Source organism: Hipposideros armiger, unplaced genomic scaffold, assembly GCF_001890085.2.
Source record: "Hipposideros armiger isolate ML-2016 unplaced genomic scaffold, ASM189008v1 scaffold_664, whole genome shotgun sequence".
Taxonomy (NCBI): domain Eukaryota; kingdom Metazoa; phylum Chordata; class Mammalia; order Chiroptera; family Hipposideridae; genus Hipposideros; species Hipposideros armiger.
This window is the reverse complement of record NW_017732014.1, coordinates 458,422-476,380: the sequence shown is the minus strand read 5'-3', so window position 1 is coordinate 476,380 and position 17,959 is coordinate 458,422. Positions and strand designations below refer to the sequence as shown.

Below are 17,959 nucleotides of genomic sequence, written 5' to 3'. Positions count from 1 at the left end.
GGACTCGAACCGCTGTTGCTCAGAGCTCAAACTCTTGAGCGAGCTCTTAACCAACTGAGCCACTCGGCCGGCCCTCCCATCAATTCTAATATTCCTAATATATAGTTATGAATGCACGTGAAACAGGGATATGAGAAAGTGAAAGAGCTAGTTTGTAAGCAGGGTAGTAGTGTAAATTTTTTGTCCATTTCAGATTTCTATTGTTTTTTCAAAGGTTGTTTTGTGAAATAATAAAGATAAAATAAAACAAACAAACCACACACGCATACACACAGTCTGGCACACAACACGCACTCAAGGTCTGTTGTCTTCCATTAACCTTTCTAAGAAAGAGAAAAAAAAATAGGCCTAATCTGTGAGAAATAAAATCACATCTTAGGAGGCAGAAAGGAATGCGTTACTTACCTGAAACTTGGTCATTTTCTTCTGTTCCTTCTGGGGAAGGTCAGAGTCCTGAGAAGGCAGAACTGGAGACAGACAAAGAAGCCATGAGACGCAGGCCATGAGCCCATGTGGATCTTTGCAGAAATTACACAAGAGCCCTCCTGCTTCCAGGAACATGCAGCCACATACAGCTTGGTAAGGCGAGCACAGAAGAGACTCCAGCTACTAACAGGTTTGTCAGCAAGGGACCACTGGACAATGAACAGCCTGCATAGTAAAGTGCAGTATCCCTGTCCCGGGGATAGCAGGAAATGAGAGGCACTGTAACAACACGTGGGTTAAAAAAACAAAGTGGGCTCTGGAGTCGGAGGCTTAGGTTTCAGTCCTGGAAAAATGATACTTACCATCTGTGTAACGTCTGGGGTATTAAACTCTCCCTGTGCCTCACTTTGGCCATCTGCACAATAAGGATATGATAAGGCTCCTAAATCATACGCACCTCATCAGGCTATTCCAAGGACTAAATGAGTGAATGGAAAGTTCTAAGAACCAGGAGTCCCTTTTTCCTGTAGCTGCAAAAAAGCAGATAATACATTGCATTCTAAACTGTACAGATGCTCTTTCACTTAAGAGGAGGTTATGTCCTAAAACACCCATTGTCTACGTTGAAAATGCACTTAGAACACCTAGCCTACTGAACATCAGCGCTTAGCCTCACCTACCTTAAACAAGCTCAGAACACTTACATTAGCCTACGGGTGGGCGATTATCTTGAGTTTCATTTCAAGAGTCATTGCCTTTCTCTGCTTCCTCCCACCAGACACAGGAGACAAGATGGGCATTTTGTAGACATGATGGGATGTGCGAACATAAACACAATATCCAAAAAACTGCTGGCAACACAGTACATTATAGAGGATCAATTGTTTGCCCTCATGCTGACTGAGAGCTGTAGCCCACAGCTGCAGCCAAGCATCATGAGAGGATCAGACCACATACTGCTCAGGAAAAGTACAGTTTCTACTGAATGCGTATCACTTTCGAACCACTGTCAAGTCAAAAAGTTAAGTCGAACTATTTATTGTTAAGACGGAGAGCATCTGTATTTTAAAATGTCTTTTCAACAACTAAAAAGACCTGAAAGGGACCTGGACTTCATTTATGATTGCTCTCCTATGAAAGTCACCCGTAATCTCTGAAAAGCCCTAATGCTAACTTAAAATTTCTTCTTACTTACTAACACGTTGCCCAGCTAATAAAATTTTATTGACATTGGTATTAGCTTTCTAAAAAGTGTCATTTTGGGTCAGTTTACTTCATGAAGCCAGAAAAGGCTTCTTTGTAAAAGCCTTTCATCCTAAGTCCATGAAGAAAAAGAAAAACACATGGCAAAGAGAAAGATACAAAAGAAAAACCAAGAAACTTGGAGGATAGCTTGAGAGCCCCCCAACATTTGTCTAAGGAGTATGAGAAGAATAGAATGGAAAACAATGGCAAAGTCTTATTTCAAGAATGAGCTGCATGGCCAGCCGAGTGGCACGCTGGTTAGGAGTTGGCTTGGGACGCCAGCTCTGAGCAGCAGGGCCCCGGTTTGGATCCCACTTGAGGACCAGTGACGCTGTGCCCTCTACAGCTAAGATGGTGAACAGCAGCTCGACCTGGAGCTGGGCCACCATGAGTCGCCGGCGACGGGTAGGCGGCAGTGGGGCTGGCCGGCAGCGGGCATGAGGTTTCATGAGCCACCATGAGAGGCCGTCCAATGGCCCGTGAGCAACTGCCTCAGCCAGGAAGAGCACAGTGATAATACCAACATGGGCCAGTGAAGCAACATCCTCCACAACTAGACTGAAGAACAAAAGGACAGCAACTTGTCTGTTTCCCTTCCCCCAGTTCCCCAATAAAACCTTAAAAAAAAAAAAGTTTGTAAATATGTTTGGTAATATCTTTCTTTAAGAACAAAAGCCCCAAAACAATATGACAAATTTGGATAGTGGTTACAATAAAAAGTATATCTATGGGCCGGCCGAGTGGCGCAATGGTTAAGAACTCGCTTGGGATGCCAGAGGGCCCCGGTTCGGATCCCACATATGAGGGCCAGTGACACTGCCCTCTACAGCTAAGATGCTGAACAACAGCTCAACCTGGAGCTGGGCTGCCGTGAGTTGCTGGCGACGGCATAGGCTGCAGTCCCTGTGGCAGTGGGTTGCCATGGGCTACCGTGTGTAGCCAGCAGCCAGCGTGAGCGGCCAGCAGCCAGCGTGAGCGGCCAGCAGCCGCAGTGAGCGGCCGTCCAGAAGCCGGCGACTGATCTGCCTCGCCAGGGAAGAGCGCAATGATGGTGCCAACTTGGGCCAGTGAAGCAGCGTCCTCCACAACTAGACTGAAGAACAAAACGACAGCAACTTGTCTGTTCCCCTTCCCCTAATTCCCCAGCACTGTTCCCATCTCCCCAATTACCCAATAAAAATCTTTAAAAAAAAAAAAAAAAAAAGTATATCTATAACAGCCTACAGTTTAGAAACAGTGGTGGTGGTGGGGAGCCATCATCAAATTTCAAATATATTTTTAGTCTCTATATTTTTCAGAATGAGACTACACAATGACTTAATTTACTATTTGTTGAGACAGATAATCATTTATAAAAATTAAAAGAATACCACAAGCCCATATAATTTCCAAACTAGTTGAGAGCAAATAAAAGGGAACTAAACTGAAGACAAGAAAGCAACAACAAAAAGAGACGTAAAGCACAGTAAATTCAAAAATAAATATGTATTTAAAAAAATATGGGGGGGTAGAAATACACACATATTAAGAAACAGATTAAACATTTTCGGGTTTAATTCAACAAATATTTGAACATTTTCCTAGCAGTAATTTACTGAGTGAAGGAAACGTGATTATCCGAAAACAGACCAGGAAAGCACTTTGAATACTATGTACCTGGGGCTATCCTGTGAAAAGCCACGAAGTCCCTTCTTCCTCTCCTTTCCGAATTCAGGAATGGTGAAGAAAAGGATGCATTGGGACAGCACGATTATGTCTGTCTCCGGGATAACCCGCAGGGGCGGAGGGCATCCCCAGGCACTAGCGCGGGGTGATTCAGTGTTTCCTAAAAAAAGAGATAAAAACTCAGTCAAGCTCGGGAGCAGCTCTGTTTCCGGAAGGATGGCAGAAGGGCCATGGCCTTGCTCCTATAGCCCTAACCTCTGTCTTCACTCGGACTTCTAATCAAAAGGACGCCGGTGAGGGAATTCACTGTACCCATAGCAAAGCCAATTCATGTGCCACCACCTTCCTAAACTTTGGACACGTATTGTCTCGTTTAACTCGAATCACAACCCTCCCAGTAACTGCTCTCTCTCTCTCTCTCTCTCGCTATTTTACGGAAGAGGAAAGTAGAGCGCAGAGATAATGAACAACTCGCCATGGATTGTACCGATGGAAGTAGCAGCGCTGCTTGGTAAGCGGGGGAGGAGAGCTTCCGCCCTCCGCCTCTCAGCCTCCGCCGGCGGCCGCGACGCCTCCATGCTAAGACAGCCGGCTAGGGAGCGACCAGTCCCACTGTCAGGCCGAAAAGGCTCGGAGGGGTCGTGGGGGCGCAGGGCTGACTCACCTCCCGGACAGAAAATTCGGTGATGACCTCGCTTCCCCGGGGCGGAAGTGCCTTCGACTACTCGGTACCCCCCGGAACTACACTTCCCAGAAGCCCCTTGTTTCCGGACAGAGGTGGGAATATATTGTCCAGAACCTCGAAGAGGAGGAAAAGCCGTGTCAGCCCCGTTAGATCTATTAAAAATAAACAATAAAATAATCGCAAAACTCTCGGAATTCCCGGCCTACAAGCTTACAACTTCCACACATCCCTTCAGTGGCTTTCCGCCATTTTGCCGGCCTCCAAGCATTTCTCCGACGCCAGGAGAGCCTGGTTTTTTTTCATTGACGAAACATAATAGTAAATATTTGAAGTCAGTCTTGTGAGAAATAGCGTTTGATGCTTTACTGATAGACCTGTATCCACTACTACCCGAGAAAGGAAAAAAATGATAGCCATTATTGTGCAGTTTCAGACACTTGTTTGGATATAAAAGGAATGAAAGACAAAAAAAAATGTAATGGAGGCAGAATTATAGATTTCCACTTTTGTTAATAGCACAAGTCAGAACAACTTGCCTGTTTAGGACAACTAGACAAACTCAGAGTGAAAAGCCCAGCCTCAGCATAGACTTGTATGATCAACTTCTCAAAGCAATAGGGGCCATTGAAATCATGCCTCAAGCAATTTATGAATTTGAAAGACGAACACATTGTTAATTAGATGTTTAAGCATGGTCACTATAAAGACTTATATCCACAAATACACATGATACATGTTTGCATTTCTTATTTACTGAACACAGTTCCCTTATTCTGATACACACAGCTATCTCTTACGGAGCATGTATTGTGTGCCAGGGACAATTCCACTCTTAAGACACTTCATCTTCACAACTTTTTTTTAAGTAAGTACCATTGTTTCCGCTACTTTACAGTTTAGGAGGCAGAGACAGAGAGAGGTTAAGTAATTTGCCCACATTACTGTACGTGCTAGCGCCATGTTTCAAAATGTGGTGTTTGATGACCAGGACCTGAGTGCTACCCACTATATTAACCACATCTTGTTTCATCAACATGAACAGAATATTTAACTTCAATCAATTTATTTTCCTCGGTGTTGCCAGAGAGATATATCCTAACATGGAAATTCAATTATTTTCACCTGTATGTCTATCTTGTGCCCTTATGAGAAGGAACAAATGTTTTAGCAAGTCACACACACAGGAATCTTCCATATGCTGGTTCCCTCTTCACTTGAAAAGAATGTATATTCTGTTGCTTTTGGGTGAAATGCTCTAAAAATATCAATTAAACCCATGTGGTCAATGTGTCATTTAAGGCCACTGTTTCCATGTTGGTTTTCTGTCTGGAGGATCTGGCCATTGGTGACAGCAGGGTGTTGAAGCCCTCTACTATGATTGTGTTACTGTTGATCTCTGTCTTTATGTCAGTCAATATCTGTTTTATATATTTAGGTGCTCCTATATTAGCGCATAGATGTTTACTAGGGTTATGTCCTCTTGTTGAATCGATCCCTTTATTATTATGTAGTGCCCTTCTTTGTCTTTTATTATAGTCTTCATTTTAAAGTCTATTTTGTCCGATGTAAGTATTGCTACCCAGCTTTTATTTTCGTTCCCATTTGCGTGAAATTTCCCTCTTCAAATCCATTTTCCACTCTACATGTCCACCCAGGTTCCTTCTGCCACATCCTGCTGCTCTTTCCTCTTCTAGGTCATAGTCTTCATCCATAGCTTAAAAATTTCCTGGTCCAGTAAGACTTCTATGGTTGTTGTTTTGTAGACTAGTAAAAGCAATGTGTAATAACCAAGATTACAGACTTGGAATTGGCTGCCAAGGTTATAGTACTAATTCTTTCACTTACTCTATGAACTCTGTCCCTTTTTTCTTCATTTTTACAATGGAGATAACTAATAGGATTCATGTAAGGAACAAATGAACAAGTAGACATGAAAGCACTAGAAACTCAAACTCATGACTGCCCTATAAAAAGGTAGGAAACAGTATCCTCAGGTGAGAAACACTGGACACATAAATTAGGGATGGTTCATGTCTAAATAAGTATGCTTTAAGTCATTAAAATAGGTATTATCAATAATTACATTGAATTTGAATGCTGTGAAAAAAACCCAGTAGATTCTGCATCCCACTGAAAGTGAGATCAAGAATCACTAAGTCTATATTATTCCCTTCTATTGTTTCCTAAATCCATTTCAGGAATTCTGAATACAATCTAACTGAGCTGCAGGCCCCTGTATCATACCAGCCTCAAACACTGAAGAACTTCTCTCTCCTAGTCTTTGGCTGGGTGCTAAGCAAACTGTAAAGAATGAAACATACTTCCTGCAACAAAGTAGCATGCAGCCTATGGAAGAAACAGATCGCAAATCAAGATCTAGAAGATTGTGCCAAGTCAAATTCCAAATAAAAAACCCAAATTTATAATTATTCCTGTCCAAATCTCAATGTTTTTGTGTCCCTTAGCTTTCTCACATAACTACCAACCTCCTAGTTGCCAGGAATGAAAACTCTGAAGTTAACCCATTTGCTTTCCCAATATAATCAATTTATGTTAATAGCTTTTAAATTCTACTGAGTCCATGACTGGGATTTAGTTTTGGTTTAAAATATTACAGCTCCTCCTCCCCAAGTTTGACTCCCATCCCAATAAGTATTTTGTGTGAGAAGAAGAATTGATGCAATAAGATAGACAAAATAGTGACAGTGTTGCAGATGAGTGAAGGCTGGGAGTGGGGAGCAGTTTCATTACACAATTTTCTCTGTTTGCATATGTTTGGGTATTTCCATCATAAAACTTTAAGGAGGACTGGCCAAGTGGCTCAGCTGGTTAAGAGCTCGCTTGGGAGTGCCAGCTCTGAGCAGCAGGGCTGTGGTTCTGATCTCACATTGAGGGCCAGTGATGCTTGACCTCTCCAGCTAAGATGATGAACAACAGCTCAACCTGGAGCTGGGCTGCTGTGAGTCGCCGGCGATGGCATAGGCTGCAGCCCCTGCTGCAGTGGGCTGCCATAAGCTACTGTGAGTGACTGGCAGCCAGCGTGAGCAGCCAGCAGCCAGTGTGAGCTGCTGGGAGCTGCTGGGAGCGGCCGACCAATGACCGGCGACCGATTGCCTCACCCTGGAACAGCACAATGATCATACCAACATGGGCCAGTGAAGCAACGTCCTCCACAAATAGAATGAAGAACAAAAAAACCCCAGCAATTTGTCTACCTGTCCATTGCCCTTCCCCGATTCCCCAACGCTGTTCCCCTCCCCCCAATTCCCCAATAAAATCTTTAAAAAATAAAAATAAAACTTTAAGGAAAAAATATGTGTAACACAGCACCAATCCATGAAAAATGTTAGCAGTGGTTTATCTCTAAATCCTGAGATTATGGGTAATTTCAATTCTTTCCTTTTTGTATTTCTGTATTTCCTAATCTCTCTATAATGTGCATGCATTCCTTCTATAATGAAAATATAAACTATAAAGCCCCAAATCACCTTCTAAACCTGATAGAAAAAGCTTCCTCAAACCATATACACAACTATTTCGTATGATTAAAAAAATGTACAGCATAGAGATTAAAAACTCACACTTGAGGCTCAAAATCCTTGGGTTCAAATGGCAGTTCTGCTCTTACTAGCTGTAAATCTTGGGCAAACAACATAAACTTATCAACAGTAAATGAAAACAAAAAAGAGTTTTCCTTGTCTAAAGAATCCATTTTCCTTTTCCCCCTTTTTTTTTTTTTTAGCTGAGCCATCCCGCCACCTGTTGGCAGCTCACGGCTGCTCAGCTCAGGCTGACTCGAACCGCTGTTGCTCAGAGCTCAAACTCTTGAGTGAGCTCTTAACCAACTGAGCCACTCAGCCGGCCCACCTTTTCCCCTTTTCATAGAGCATTTCCAAAAGAAACCTCGTGCTTGTTTACCCTTTCCCTAACCTTTTCATATGCACATAAATCTTATTAGAGGCCAAGTAAGCCTCTTGCCAAGCTTACAACCCAGAAGTGTTTTCAAATGTCTGAGGTTTGTCCTTTTTGAATGTAAATATCTGAGAAAATGATACTGTCCCTATCATTGTGGGAGTTTAACCTAGGTGCCTTTATCTGTAAATCTGCTAGCGGGGGAAAGAAGATAAATTTTATTATTTACCTACGGATTAAATCAATGAACTAAGACTTGATTCAAAGTAAATTTAGAATGAATTTATCAAAGTGTTTGCAGCAAATGGGGTAGTCAAGTCCTCTTACAGGAAGACAAGATTCCGCCGCTCATCTTGAGAATGTTATGTACCTATTGGTTAAAAATAGAATGCTATAAAAAGTTTATAATTGTTTGACTACATAAATAGGAAGAAATTACTTACAATACTGTACTCTGATATGCGTATTCAGGAATAAGATGGCTGTCTTTTCTACATTGTGTAGAGAGGGCTTTCTGTGTTGATAGGATGTCTTATCTCTCTAATACTACCTCCATTTCCTTATCTGTTAAAAAACAAAGGCTAATAGTAGCACCTACCTCATAAGACTGTTGCGGTCGTTTAATGAATTAATTCGTATAAAATCATAAGGGAGTACTAATGATGGCATTACTTTGGAGACGAGGATAATGAAACCAAGAGAGATTAAGTAACTCTCATAATGTTACTCTAGGAAGTGTCAGAGCTGACTGGTGGGTAAGGGAAGCCAGCTGAGGAGCGCCAAGAGACCTTCAAATCAGGCGTACGCGACCCGGGATGCCTCCAACCCGAGGAGCAAGAACCGCTCCAAACGAGAGGTTAAGGGAAGGGAACGCAAAAGTCTCCCAACCCCGTGCTCCTCATCTGGCTGTGGCTTGGGCGGTCCCAGGCTTGGAGGGGCTCAGGCTATCCAAGACGGTATAGTCTTGCCCTCCTACAATCAAAAGTATCACAGAGCCCTGGACCACTTCCCAAAATTCCCTAGCACTGCTGGCCAGAAGCGGAAGTGCTCCTGGCTACACTACCCCAGACTACACTTCCCAGAACGTCCTAGAGAAACGAGGCCATAGCCCGCCCCCGGGAGCGGAAATATCTCGGACTACTCTGAGCTTCCGAGTAGTAATTTCTAGAAAGCCAGAGGGAACCTTTGCAAAATCGTGCCATTTTTGAGTGGCAGTGTCTACTTTGTTGGCACCTACCGGTTCTGTTATTGAAAGCTGAACATGTTAGCCACGTTCAGGGGGCTCAGAGGACGTCTGGGTCCAGAAAAATCCCTGGTAAAACCCCAAACAGCTGCCCCTATAGGAGCAAGAATAAAAGGGAAATGGATTGTCCTTTAGAGATGGAAAACTCCCTCAGCACCTGACACTGGATTAGAGGGAATCATCTTTGTTAGTATCTTCAAGCACATAACAGGAACAAATGCAAAACCTCTCTAGAGAGACCATCTTCCTAGACTTCAGGTTATTTATATAATTTAAAGTATATATTAATGTTGGACAAAGTGGTCTTTGAATGAAGCATTATAAGATATAAAAAGAAACATAGTAATTACTTTTAAATTATAAATAATAACAGCTTGGGGCCAGCCGAGTAGCTCAGGTGGTTAAGAGTTAGCTTAAGAGCGCAAGCTCTGAGCAGCAGGGCCACCGGTTCGATTCCCACATGGGCCAGTGATGCTGCGCCTGAGCTGAGCTGCTAACAGGTGGCAGGATGGCTCAGCTGGTGAGAGCACGTGCTCCTAACAACAAGACTGCCTGTTTAATGGTAGGTTCAATGGTGGGCTACACCCGCCCGCAACTAAGACTGAACTCAGCACTTGGAGCTGAGCTGCTGCCTGGATGGCTCAGTGGATACAGCATGCGCTCTTATCAACCAGGCTGCTGGTTCGACTCCCACATGGAATGGTGGCTACGCCCACCTGCAACTAAGATTGAACACAGCACCTTGAGCTCGGAGGCCACGAGCTGACGATGGGCATCCAAATGGCAACCGGCGCCCTTCACAACTAAGATTAAAGAACAACAACTTGGTTGGTCCCCTTCCCTAATTCCCCAATTATATATATATGAATATATATATATATATAATTCCCCATATATATATATGAATTCCCCATATATATATATATATATATATATATATATATATATATATATATATGAATAACAGCTTCACAAAATACAAGGCAAACTTTAAAAAAGAAAATGGACAGAACTAGGAAAAAAATTCACAATCATAACATGCAATTTTCATACATACTTAGAAGAAAATGTAGGGTCTTAAAAGTATATACTAACAGAATCTGAACCACTTGCTCATGCAACTTACTTGCAACTTCAATTTGAGTTGTGTCATAAGAGGTCTGACAATTATGTCTGTGAACTTCTTGCAAAGATGTTGCTAACATTTTTTTTTTACTTCAGTGGATTATTCATTATGAATTTGTACCAACTGGACAGTTAACTAAATTTATTATTTGGAAGTGCTAAAAAGGCTACGTGAAAAAGTTAGAAGACCTGAACTTTTTGCCAACAATTCATGGCTCTTGCATCACGACAATGTATAAGCTCACACGGCACTATCTATGAGGGAGCTTTTAGCCAGCAAACAAATAACTGTATTGGAACACCCTCCCTGCTCACCTGATCTGGCCCTCAATTACTTCTTTATCTGAAGATAAATAGTGAAAGGAAGACATTTTAATGACATTCAAGACATCAAGGGTAATGGGACAAGAACTCTGATTGCCATTCAAGAAAAAGAGCTCCAAAATTGCTTTGAAGTGTGGATTAGGTGCTGGTGTCAGTGCATAGCTTCCCAAGGGGAGTACTTTGATGGTGACCATAGTAATATTCAGCAGTGAGGTATGTAGCACTTTTTCTACGATGAGTTCACGAACTTAATTGACTTCATATGTATCACTTACACTTGATGAAGTACTGTGGGTAATGCCCACATTTATGACTTGCCTGCATAGTAACTTTCTGGCTCATGGCCAAGTATTTAGTTTTGACTAGAGCCCAAATAAGCCAGAAGCTACTTTCTCAGGAGTTATGTAATCTGCAAAGAATGACATAAGGTTGCTCCAAAATCCGAAACATCAGTGTTGTGAGCTCCATGCAGCATCCCGGTAATAGACACTTCATTCATCATCAGGTGTGTATTGGGTAAAAAATTTTTTTTTGTAGTCAGATAGTAAACAACAGGCCATATAATCTCTGTCACAAATTACTAACTCTGTCATTTTACATGAAAGCACCCATGGACAATATGCAAAGAGCGGTCATGGCTATGTTTCAACAAAACTTTATTTACAAAAACAAGTGGTAGCTAGATTTGACCAATGGATCGTCGTTTGCCAATCCTTGGACTAATATGTGAAAGAGGGTTGGAATTGATGTAGCCCTGAACTGGGGGTATAAAGGTGTATTGATGGTACCAGATGAAACTAAGTTTCTTTTTATGATATTTACTAAGTATAGAGAAAAAAAGTACATGTTGGCTCAATGGCTGCACATCAACTGCCGACAGATGGGTTGATTTGCTCCAGCAATACAACCACATCTGGAGCTGCAACTGGACTTAAATCCTAATTAAGTTTACAATATCCCCATGTCATTCTCTAAGTTACCTATCTTCCATATAGGTCAAATGAGTGACTTGAATGGGAATGTGATAGAAATCATGCCTTTCAAGATACTGATAGTGGCACTAATCTCTGTAATCCACCAAGAATATGATTTGGGGTTTTATTTTGGTACATGGGGGGCAATTCTAGTGTTTACTTGCCTTTCTTATCGAAAGAGCCTTTGTTCCATGGGTCGGGGATCCAATGTAAGGATTCTGCCAGCTATTTCTATTGCAACTCTGTATTCTGGAACTTGGGAAATAAACGCAAGATGGGTTCGGGGATCCTTCAGACCACCATATATAAACCTGAGTGAGAACGTTTATTATTTGTCCTTTATAAGCCCCTCTACTAACTGGTAGACCACAGAGCTATTTGGGGGTTTTCAGGAGTTAATGTTAGCTCTAGGATCCAGTAATCCCTCACTGTTCTGGTTATTTTCACTTACCTAATACACACTCTCCAATAAATATGGCGGCAAGTCACTTTGAGAAGTCTAAGGTGATTTATGGCATAGTTTTGGCAGTATATCAGGGTCCAAGGGGACCTGGCCTGCCCCACATTCAAGGTGCTCTGGAAATGGGAACTGACTAAATGCTATGAAATTGGCTAAGGGGCCACAACTCTCACACTGATTCATCAGACTTATGTTCACCAGACCTAGAGCTTTTCCACGTATGGAAGTCAAGTAGGATAATATGTTTCCCATCTATTTAAGCCCCAGGGACAGCACAATGGGCAAATGCAATAATTTCTGTGAACCAAACCTTTCTGATGATCCCTTTGGCTTTGCTGTTCATTATAACAATCACTTTCTCTGTCAAGAAAGTACCTCCACTTGACCTCTGATGCCCCAGAACCCCATCATGCTCACTTAATTCAAGAAGCCCATTTTGATGTCCTAATCCCTCATTTCTCGTCTGCAGAGAAGAGTAACTACAGAGCTCTGCAAGATGGCCAGTGCTCCCCTCACCAATGAATTTCTTAAATCTTTGGTAAAGGGTGTCCTCTGAACTCTCCCAGGGCACATAGGGGGTTGGGCGAGCAGGTCTTGCACTTCAGTAGCCTGACATTCCTGTCTTTGTATACCTTCTTCTACCACAGTGCTCACTTGGGGACAATTTTGCCCCTCCCCACCGGGACACTTGGCAGTACTGACATTTTTTATTGTTACTTGGGAGAAAGGATGTGCTACTGGCATCTAGTGGGTAGAGAGCAGAGATGCTGCTAAACATCCTACAATGCACAGGATTGTCCCTGACTTTGAAGAATTATCTCACCCAAAATGTCAATAGTGCTGTCAAGCAGCTGTCCTACAACACACTTAAAAAGTTCTGGCATTTTGACTTTGGCACAAGCTAACTTTGGGTCCAGGTCTAGAAATGTTCAGTGCACCTGTATCAACAAATCCAGCCTAACCCATATTGTACTACTTGAGTCAATACTCACAAGATTCACAATCACATATATTTCTTAAGTTTCTATTGATATAAATTATAAAAATCCTGATTTTGGCAGGTATATAGCACCTCCTCATGGTCATCCTTTATTTATACCTGATGACTTTCCCCAGCCAACCTCCCTCCCTGTGGCCTGCTATGACTCGAATCTGATTAATGCGTCTAGAAAAATGGGAGGTGGTAGACCCAAGTTTTGAGAATCTACGGTTCCCTGCAAGGAAACTATCTCAGGGGAGGTCATAACAGGTTCTTCAGGCAAGGGGAGACTAACACAGAGAGGAGAGGAAGGCTTCTAATGGCAAAGGAGACTCCTAAGTTTAGAAGTCAAAGGCCTTAGCTTTGTTGGAATCTGGTCATATATTGCCACCTCAATTTTTCAGTATTCTATTCCTTCCCATCGATGTCCCAGGACATAAGGGAATCTACAAGGTTGTGAATCAATGTGCTGCCATTCAGCCACTAACCGAATTTGCTGTTATATCCCTTAAAAGAAAAAAAAAATGCTGATTACATATAACAAGTCCCCAAAGTATTAATAAGTAGCCACACTCAAATCTAAGATAAGCAAATTCCTCAGAGGCCAAAAATAGAGAATTTGAGCCCATGGTGTCAAACAGGAGCTGAAACTGAATGACCTACAAAGGCGAGTGAAACTGGATACACAGCTAGAAGTTTAGTTATTTGGTGTAGATGGGAGTTAGGGTCAGTAAGCCATGCACATTGGGAGTGAACAGTAAATACCCAACATTACCAATGAAAGAGCAGCTCTTTCATTGGCTGTGAAGAATTGTCATTAGTAAATGTAACACTTAAAATCCTGCTTTGACATTCTTGAAAAAAACCAATCATGTAATGTTGTTACTGTCAAGTGTATTGTCACAAAAACCGAGTTTATACTGTATAAAATCAGTAGAACAGTAGACAAAGTCCAAGATGATAGTACCCAACTGGATGAGAGATCGGGGAAAAAACAGGAGCTAATCACACAGGGCAATACAGAATTCTCCATTGCAGTTTTGGATGGTTTTCTAACATTTCAACTTTGTCTCCCTGAATTGATTTTGTTAAGGCTTCATTTCACTTTCTTGTTCTGAATACAAATTTTTATGAAATTTTGGAGGTGATCTCAACAGTTTTCAAATATAATTTTTCCCTTTAACAAATATGGAGTTCCTGTGAAATACCTGGCAACGTTAAGACCATGTGGATTCAGAACAAAGGTCTGTGTGTTTAGAGCTTACATTCTACTGGGCATTAATTTTGGCTTGTCCATCATGATACTTTAGTAGAAGGCCTGATACAACTCTTACCCTTTCTAAGGCCTCCTTCTGAGTAATATTTAATAAAGGTCAAATTTCTAACTGAAGCCCATACTATGCTACTTACAAGGGTTCTCTGCTGTGTGCCCTCCTGACTACCAGGATATGTTAAGCTAGGACTAAAACACTGCTTTAATGAAAAAAAATTTTTCTTTCAAACTTGATTGGAAGAATTCACATGACACTCGAATTTTTTTTTAATTATTTTATAAAACTTTTTACCTGTGTGCACTCTCTCATGTTCTTACCAGCCCTATTACTTTTATATGATTTATCACCAGCATGAATTTTATGATGAATTGTAAGATTTGATCTCCAACTGAAGGTCTTACCACATATCTCACACTTGTAAGGTTTCTCCCCTGTGTGAACTCTCTGATGAGACTGTAGCTGTGAAGACCGACTAAAGACTTTACCACACGCATCACATTTGTATGGTTTCTCTCCCGTGTGGACACTCTGATGAAGTTGAAGACTTGAGGCCTGACTGAAGTGCTTACCACACTCCCCACACTTATATGGTTTTTCTCCTGTGTGGACCCTCTGATGCATGTCAAGATTCAAGCTCCACTTGAAGCCCTTCCCACACTCTTCACATCTGTATGGCTTTAATCCAGTGTGGACTTTTTGATGGGCTTGAAGGTGTGAACTCCGCCCGAAGCTCTTTCCACACTCATCACATTTGAATGGCTTTTCTCCACTGTGGACTCTCTGATGGGCCAAAAGATTTGAGGCCTGCCGGAATACCTTTCCACACTCCTCACAATTATACGGTTTCTCTCCTGTGTGGATTCTGCAATGAATTTTAAGATCTGCTCTACGGCTGAATCCCTTCCCACACTCTTCACATTTGAATGGTTTCTCCCCAGTATGAATCAGCTGGTGAATCTGAAGTCGTGAACTCTGATTGAAGCCCTGCCCACATTCCTCACACTTGTAAGGTTTCTCCACACTGTGGGCCTTTTGATGGATTTGAAGATATGAACTCTGACTGAAGCCCTTTCCACATACCTCACATTTATAGGGTTTTTCTCCTGTGTGGACTACCAGATGAACTTGATAATGGGAGTTCCTCCTGAAGGTCTTCCCACATTCATCGCATTTGTATGGTTTCTCTCCAGTATGGACTCTCTGATGTGCTTGAAGATTTGAACTCAGAGTAAAGCCTTTACCACACACATTACATATGAATGATTTCTCTCCAGTGTGGACTCCCTGATGGGCTTGGAGACTTGAAGGCCGACTAAAGCCTTTACCACATTCCTCACATTTGTAGGGTTTTTCTCCTGTGTGGACCCTCTGATGAATGTATAGATTTGAGCTACAAATGAAGCCCTTCCCACACTCCTCACATTTATAAGGTTTCTCTCCTGTGTGGACTCTCTGATGGGATTGAAGATGTGAATTCCGACTGAAGCTCTTACCACACGCATCACATTTGAATGGTTTCTCCCCAGTGTGGACTCGCTGATGGTCCTGAAGATGGGAGGCCTGACTGAAGGCCCTCCCACACTCTTCACAATTATACGGTTTCTCTCCCGTGTGTAATTTACCATGAATGGTAAGTGCTGATCTACGACTGAAGCCTTTCCCACATTCCTCACATTTGAATGGTTTCTCTACAGTGTGGACTTTCTGATGGGTTTGCAGACGTGAGCTCTGACTGAATTCCTTACCACGCTCATCACACTTACAGCATTTCTCTCTCAAGTGAACTCTCTGATGAATACAGAGCACTGAGGTATAGTAGAAGCTTTTTCCACACTCACTGCAATTTTGAGACTTCTCTTTTGAGTGTAATTTCTGATGAACATCAAAGGCAGAGAGATCCCTGAAGGTTTTTTTACACTCATTACACTGGTCAAGTTTTTGTCCTGTGTGAATCGTACTATTCTGATCCAATGTCGAAATTTTCATGATGTCTCTTCTATAATCATTATTGCTATAAGAGTTTTCACTTCTGTGTACTGCATGATCGTTGAGGTGATATGATATCCAGCTGATGGTGTCAACATCCTGTTTACATGGACACAGTTTATTTTCACTGGAAATTTGCTGATATCTATTCTGGCAATTCTGTGACTCAGTCAGGGAAGTTTTCCTCCAAGAATCTTGTGCTCTCAGAGTTGGAAACTCTGGATTTCCAATGTCACTGAGACCGTTCATTCTATAATTTAGTACATAGTTCTCATCTTCAGAAATTTGAAAAGATAGTCCTGCCCCAACCTCACCGAGCAATTCACTTTTTTTGTGGAACTGAGAACTTTTAATCATGGAGTCTTGACACCTGGTTAAGTCATTTGCAATTTGTTGCCAGATCTGCCAGCAGGAAAGCTCTTCATGTGGTCCTCTGTCTTGAACAGTCCTCAACTCACTTTGATTGCTATCACCTATATAGACAGAGAATTCAGAGATATGGACAAGTGAAAGCTTTGTTCAAAGATTCAAGATTTCACACTTAAGACATAGCATAAGACTTTAATGAACCTCAGAATGGTTCAGCTTATCTTTTTCACTATATATGGAGTTCTCTGGTTTACATACTGACAGAAACCATACAGTGGTCCATAAAGCTCCAAACAGCAGACCATAGAGGACTCTAGAAACCACTTTAAGTGGTTTTTATTCTAAGTAAAATAAACAATAAGAGAATTTTGAGCAGAGGAATAACAATCTGATTTAAGGTTACAAAGGGTCACTTTGGCTTCTACTTAGAGAATAGATCATAGGAGGACAAGGATGGAAGGAAGCAACCAGTACGAAGGCAGTTGCAATAATCCAGGAAACAGATTTGGCGATTTGGACTTGGTGAGGGGCTAACGGTGGAGAGAAACAAAATCAATGGACAGTTAACTATGAGAACTCACAATTACTTGGTTTTGACCTAAATTTCTCTCTATCTGGGGTGATGTCTTCATCATCCAAAGCCTCTCTTCTCTTTCTACATGTGATATGTCTCGTCTGAAGGGTTGATGTCCTGAGAACATGCAAAGTCACAAGTTTCAAATGAATACACTGGAGTTGAAATTTACTAGAAATTTGACTTCTAACTGCAAATTCAAGATATTGAAAGCAATGTTTTCCAAAAACTTTTTACAAGCCCTATTAAAAAAATAGCACTTGTTTCATTACCCAGACATATACACATAAATATGTTACTAAAACAGTGGTCAAGTGCCCCTTTTCTAATCAATGTCTATTTTCATTAGGTCTCCTCCCAGCGGTTCACCACTCATGCAATTGGCCAGTTTTTGCTGCAGTGCCCTGTATTCTTCCTGAGGAGCTTTGCTATTTTCTATTCTATTTTATTTCATTAAAAATTGCTAGTAGGACTCAATAAATTGGTTTTCTAATTCATTAATGGGACAAGAGTAAATATGAAAAAGAATATAAAGTACAGCAGTATACTGTTCATTTATAGGTGTTTTTTTTTTCTTTTTCACAAAACACAAATGAAAAAGACCTGAAACATCCTGTTTAGAAAGACCAGGGACATTCTATCTCTTGTGTCCTACAAGCATTGGGAAAGTCTCATTCCCAAACTCAAGAGCCCCATGGTCACAAAGACACTCCAGAGA

At 41.6% G+C, this 17,959-nt stretch overlaps 2 protein-coding genes across 13 annotated transcripts in view; both read right to left on the bottom strand.

The window, feature by feature from the left end:
* ZNF227 (zinc finger protein 227) overlaps nt 1-4,094 on the bottom strand; it is a 13,643-nt gene extending 9,549 nt beyond the window's left edge. For 2 of the 8 annotated variants that reach the window (XM_019626238.1, XM_019626239.1), the window contains exon 1: nt 406-782. In XM_019626238.1, the coding sequence (XP_019481783.1) occupies nt 406-561 (156 nt within the window). In that variant the 5' untranslated portion in view covers nt 562-782. The other 6 variants (XM_019626240.1, XM_019626243.1, XM_019626241.1 and 3 more) reach the window with 6 other exon arrangements.
* Nucleotides 4,095-11,310: 7,216 nt separating this feature from the next.
* Nucleotides 11,311-17,959, bottom strand: part of LOC109372792 (zinc finger protein 226-like) — a 39,451-nt gene continuing 32,802 nt past the window's right edge. For 4 of the 5 annotated variants that reach the window (XM_019626249.1, XM_019626250.1, XM_019626248.1 and 1 more), the window contains exon 5: nt 11,311-16,771. In XM_019626249.1, the coding sequence (XP_019481794.1) occupies nt 14,583-16,771 (2,189 nt within the window). In that variant the 3' untranslated portion in view covers nt 11,311-14,582. The remainder of the gene's footprint in view (nt 16,772-17,959) is intronic. The other variant, XM_019626252.1, reaches the window with a different exon arrangement.